The sequence below is a fragment of the Merops nubicus genome, unplaced genomic scaffold (assembly GCF_000691845.1).
Source record: "Merops nubicus isolate BGI_N331 unplaced genomic scaffold, ASM69184v1 scaffold48608, whole genome shotgun sequence".
Lineage (NCBI taxonomy): Eukaryota > Metazoa > Chordata > Aves > Coraciiformes > Meropidae > Merops > Merops nubicus.
The window spans coordinates 15,865-21,550 of record NW_008624719.1 but is presented as its reverse complement, the minus strand read 5'-3'; the positions used below and the strand labels follow the sequence as shown (position 1 = coordinate 21,550).

At 43.9% G+C, this 5,686-nt stretch overlaps 1 protein-coding gene across 1 annotated transcript; it reads left to right on the top strand.

The window, feature by feature from the left end:
• Positions 1–812: 812 nt before the first annotated feature.
• NDNF (neuron-derived neurotrophic factor) lies at positions 813–5,121 on the top strand. The gene is made up of 3 exons (XM_008945427.1): positions 813–1,000; positions 2,034–2,158; positions 3,059–5,121. The coding sequence occupies exons 1-3, from the start codon at positions 813–815 to the stop codon at positions 4,450–4,452; spliced, it is 1,707 nt and encodes a 568-aa protein (XP_008943675.1). The 3' UTR covers positions 4,453–5,121.
• Positions 5,122–5,686: the final 565 nt, after the last annotated feature.

Sequence of the window (5,686 nt, the reverse complement as noted above, 5' to 3'; positions counted from 1 at the left end):
TGTTGGGGTAGTTATTACTGACCTAGTTGTAGACATAATAATGAAAGGCTGAGATTATGAATTATTATGCCCAATTTGTAAGGGATTCTCTGCTTTTGTGTTTTGCAATTCCCATCAGGCTTGAGGATTAAACCCTGCTGAATTGCATGCTAATACCAATGTGCTTTGAATATGTGTGGCTTTATAACACATTTTCCTAATTCACTCTTTTATAAAGAACAATTTCACTGGAAATATTTACTTTTCAAAGGATTGTTGCAATCCTAACCAGAATCTCATAAGGATGGTCAGTGTACCCTCCATCTGCCCTGGGCTTAACTCGAGCTCCCATGTCCAGCAAGCTCTGTTTCTGCTATGGCAAAACATCAAACTGTAGCTGTAACCAAGTGTGTGGAAGGCTTTTGCTCTCTGTTAATGACAGGGAGAGATCTCAATTTGCAACCAGTGTGTGGGCTTGCTTTCAGTTACCATTCAAGCTGGAAAAAATCTTATTTACGTACTTTATCCAAACACTGTGACAATATCAGCTTAGTCCTTACAGTGTGCATCCCTAGTGCTCATATGGCAGGACAGCGAAGGTGCCAGCAAAACATACAGGGCATTGATGTTGATGTAGGTTTGCCCATGTTTCAGCAGTAGATCAGCCCACAAGAGCCACGTGAGTTTGCAGCTATCTGAGGCAGTGACCATGGGTCACGAACAAGCTGGTGCTTCACCACAGTCATGCCCACCAGTGTGGGACAGGCTGGTGGCAGCTCATGCTGCATGTGGTGCAGCCCTCCTCAGGTGGAACTCCCTCTTGTTGCTGTAGGATGCTCCTGCTGCACTGCCCACTGCTGCTCCTGCTGCTGCCGCTCAGCTCCAGGCCCCAGAAGTTACCTACCAGAGATGAAGAGCTCTTCCAAATGCAGATCCGGGACAAAGCATTTTTTCATGATTCATCAGTCATCCCTGACGGAGCCGAAATTAGCAGCTACCTCTTCCGAGACACCCCTAAAAGGTATTTCTGTCTGGCTCAAGTGAGGAGGTTGTACTTTGAAGCTACTAGCTTTATTTGCTGGGTGTTTTGGAATAAAAATTGGATCCAAACCAGAAAAACACAAATGCCAGTCTTCTGTCTGTTGAAATAAGTAACTATGAGAGTTTCTATTCCTATCTGGCCTCCCCGGCTGAGGGTCTATCCAATTTATTTGATTTCTGGGATAAGCACAGAGCTCCCACAGACCGCAGAAGTTCCCTCAAGTGGGGCCACTAACCATGTCTGGAGGCTAAGGGAGCAGGAAGGAAATTAGAAACTAGAGGCTTGCCCCACCACACTTGTCTCGCTTCATTATTTCATATTGTTCTTTAAAGAAGCAGTGTAAGCCAGGCTGGTCTGAACTCCCCCCACTTCCCAACCTCAACTCTATCCCTCTGAAAATACAGAGGTTAGACTCAGGAAGAACCTGAGGCTTCAAAGAGTTCAGGGAAGACCAGTACTGCCACCTTCCTCCTCATATCACACACACCTCCTTCAGCTTTCATCGGTGAGAAATGTTTTTCAATAAATGAGGTGTAATGCTTGGGGGGCTGCAGGAGGACAGCTGAACGCATATGTGCCTAAGTGTGCTTCTAGGGCCCTTAGCTGGACATAGCATAAAATGTGTGTCCTGCTTTGAAGAGCATATCCCTACATTCTAGGAAAGAGCCATTTGCCCTCATTTATACCTTTGTGACCATTTATACTGCAAATAGTTAGTGTAGGGGTAAAAAGTGAAGCTGCTGGATGGTAGGGCAGGAGACCAGAAACCCCTCTTCCATGTCTTGGCAAGCAAACTGTGAGCTCTGTTCCACAGTGTTAGCAGTAGGACTCCCTTTCACCTCCTTAGCTCTCACCCACTGGCCTTTCCATATTCCCTCTGCACATGCTTGCCAAAGTAACACTTTTGTCTCTGTTGCCCTACCAAGATCAACCTTGATCATGACAAACTAGTCCTTGCCGGTTGGCTGCCATCAGGATTTGTTGATGTATGGTTTTGTTAATCTTCCTCAAGGTATTTCTTTGTGGTTGAAGAGGACAACACTCCCTTAGCAGTGACAGTGACGCCATGTGATGCCCCTCTGGAGTGGAAACTGAGTGTGCAAGAGCTCCCAGAGGAAACCAGTGGAGAAGGTTCAGGTAACAAACCATCAACAAGTTTTCTTTGGGATTTGAAGAACCTCAGACCATATTCTTGGTGTGATTCTGAGTCTTGCAGCAGGCCTGTCTTTATGATCTCATGATGCTTGGATCTTCAGCCCCAGTCTTGCTGTTGTGCAGGAAACTGACAGCAGGTAGCAACATGGCAAGGAAAAGGGTTGTAAAAAATAAAAGTAAAAGCTGAGGTTATAGTTGCAGTGCACTGATGCTGTTATATCAAACTGTGTTTTCCCAGAGTAACTAATTTTCATGGGGGCTCTACTGTGAGCTGTGTACACAAGAGAAGAACTGGAGAGACAGGGCTGGCATTGCAGCAGGGCTGAGCTCACCCCTGTGAGGGGACTTGTCTGTAGACATGGAGATGATTGGAAAACAGCCATATAACTGCTAGTCAAGACAGAAGAGGTCTTTGGTTTCCAGAGCCTCTCAAACAAGTGCTAACGTGTCATATGCACCACACTGTATGGTATTCACACCTTTGGCCTCCACTGTATTTAGGCACAAAATTTTGGCATGACTCAGAGGGCCAGAGCTAAGGGTCCAAGTCCAGAAGCAGGCAGAGTCATCAGCTGGCCCTGGGGAACTCCAGCATCTCCAGGTTGGCTGTGCGGAGCCCTCCAGTGGAAGGTATTAGCTGCCATTCACAAGACTCTGTTGATACTGCTCAGGTGCAATTTCTGTTGCATTTGGTTTTAACCTGAGTGCCAAACCAGTTTCCCTCCCTGATTTGACAGAAGTATTGGTCACATCTTTCTCAGAAGATAAAACCTTCCTTTTTCATTTCACTTTTGTATTTTATGTAGAAATATCTGCTAGAGTTTTGTTTTCCTTATTTGCAGATTGTGTCTGTACAAATGTTTTTCTTTGCTTGTAATCTAGGTGAACCAGAACCTCTTGAGCAACAGAAACAGCAGATTACTAACGAGGAAGGCACAGAGCTGTTCTCTTACAAAGGCAATGATGTTGAGTACTTTGTGTCCTCTAGTTCCCCGTCTGGTTTGTACCAACTAGATCTGCTGTCAACAGAGAAAGATACACATTTTAAAGTGTATGCAACCACTACTCCAGAGTCAGACCAACCTTATCCTGAATTACCTTATGATCCCAGAGTTGATGTCACTTCTCTGGGACGTACAACAGTGACGCTGGCGTGGAAACCAAGTCCCACGGCCTCCTTACTGAAACAGCCAATTCAGTATTGCATAGTCATCAACAAAGAACACAATTTCAAAAGCCTCTGTGCTGTTGAAGCCAAGCTCAGTTCTGATGATGCCTTCATGATGGCTCCAAAACCAGGCCTGGATTTCAGTCCATTTGACTTTGCCCATTTTGGCTTCCCCTCAGACAACAACTCTGGCAAAGAACGTGGTTTCCTGAAGTCTTTGTCAAAGTTTGGGCGCCAAACATCCCCAAAGCCGAGAGTTGATCTGCATAAAGTTTGTATTGGAAACAAGAACATCTTCACAGTGTCTGACCTGAAGCCTGATACACAGTACTACTTTGACATGTTTGCAGTAAATACCAACACTAACATGAGCACCGCATACGTTGGCACCTTTGCCAGAACGAAGGAGGAGGCTAAACAGAAAACGGTCGAACTGAAGGATGGCAAAGTTACAGATGTATTCATCAAGAGAAAGGGAGCCAAATTTTTACGGTTTGCTCCGGTTTCATCTCACCAAAAAGTCACCTTCTCCATTCATTCATGCCTGGATGCTGTTCAGATTCAAGTTAGAAGAGATGGAAAACTTCTCTTGTCTCAAAATGTGGAGGGTGTGAGGCAGTTCCAGCTTCGGGGTAAAGCAAAAGCGAAATACCTTATTAGGCTGAAAGGAAGCAAAAAAGGTGCTTCTGTGCTGAAAATCCTGGCTACAACAAGGCCTAACAAGCAGTCGTTTCCTTCTCTTCCTGAAGATACACGAATCAAAGCTTTCGACAAACTCCGCACGTGTTCTTCAGTCACAGTGGCGTGGCTGGGCACGCAGGAGAGAAACAAATTCTGCATCTACAAAAGGGAAGTGGATGACAACTACAACGAAGAGCAGAAGAAAAGAGAGCAGAACCAGTGCTTGGGTCCAGATACAAGGAAGAAAACGGAAAAGGTTCTTTGTAAATACTTCCACAGCCAGAACATCCAGAAAGCAGTGACCACAGAGACAATCAGAGGCCTGCAGCCTGGCAAGTCCTACCTGCTGGATGTTTACGTGATAGGCCATGGTGGGCACTCCGTGAAGTATCAGAGCAAATTGGTGAAAACAAGGAAGTTCTGTTAGTACCCCTGTACATAGAAATATATGGAACTCCGGGCTGAACATTATCCTACTTCCAAGTATATGGATTGACTACTTGCACAGCTGAGAAGTTGTGAGCTGTATTTGTACTGTGTAGAGAAGATATCAACTTGTATATTTATGTTTACATAAGTAATTGTTTGGAGGAACTGAGGCTGGTGCTCTCTGGTAGCACCCGGCAGTGGTATTATCATGTGTCCAGTGACCCACATGTGAAGCTCAGTAGATGTCCACGGTAGCAGGAAACTTCAAAGGAACTGGCACTCCTTTGCTTCCGTAATGCATGAACTGCTTCTAAATTATTTTATACTTCAGAAAGCTGAGATACATCATTCGTCCACCTTGTTATTCACACACAAAACTCACAGACATACACCCTTTCTCTCAATGTAGATGGTAGGGTTTCTGTAAATTATTTTATAGAGTCTTGTTTTAAATGTTTATGTTTCTATGATTGTAAACTATTAAAATATCTCACCAATAAAATACAGATCTAAACTAAGTATTAACTGGGCTGCACATGAAGCAGTTTCATTGCTAATGTAAATTCTTACCTAGCTGATTTTCATGTTTAAATACTGTATGTATTTCATGTACAAAGTTGCCATAACGTTATATTCCTGTACATAAAATTAAAAATATTAGATTATATGTTGTTTCTTTTTTCTTGACATTCTAAGGGGCAAACAGGCTTGGGGACAGAAGAGGCGTGCTGAACAAACTGAATTCAGCTACTTGCTGAAACTGCCTCTCTTCTAAATTTTTTTGGGCAAGGTGACTGAAGTGCACTAGGATCCCGGATGTTAGAATCAGTTTAAATCTGCAGGGGAGCACAGGCCATTGAAGGAGGGGTATTTTTGGCATACTCTGGGTCTACAGTGATACGAGCACTAAAGGAGCAGGACAGTGCAGAGGAGCTTCACTTGTGCTGGGTGAGACTGGATCCTATTTTGTCGTGGTTGTGAGTTCTACCAGCGCTTTACAAGGAGCTCACAGTCTGAGTTAGAGAGACCAAACAGTTCAAACAAATCACACACCATGGAACCAGCTGTTATTTTTGTTAGATTATCATTGAAAACATTTGCTTTCTGGATGCTGCTGGTTTTGACCACAGGAATAATAAGCTGAGTTTTGTTTCTTTTTCCCCCCATTAGCAAGAATGGTAGTGCTAAGAGAAATACTTTCATTTAAATTGGAAGTTATTTCTATTGTGTAG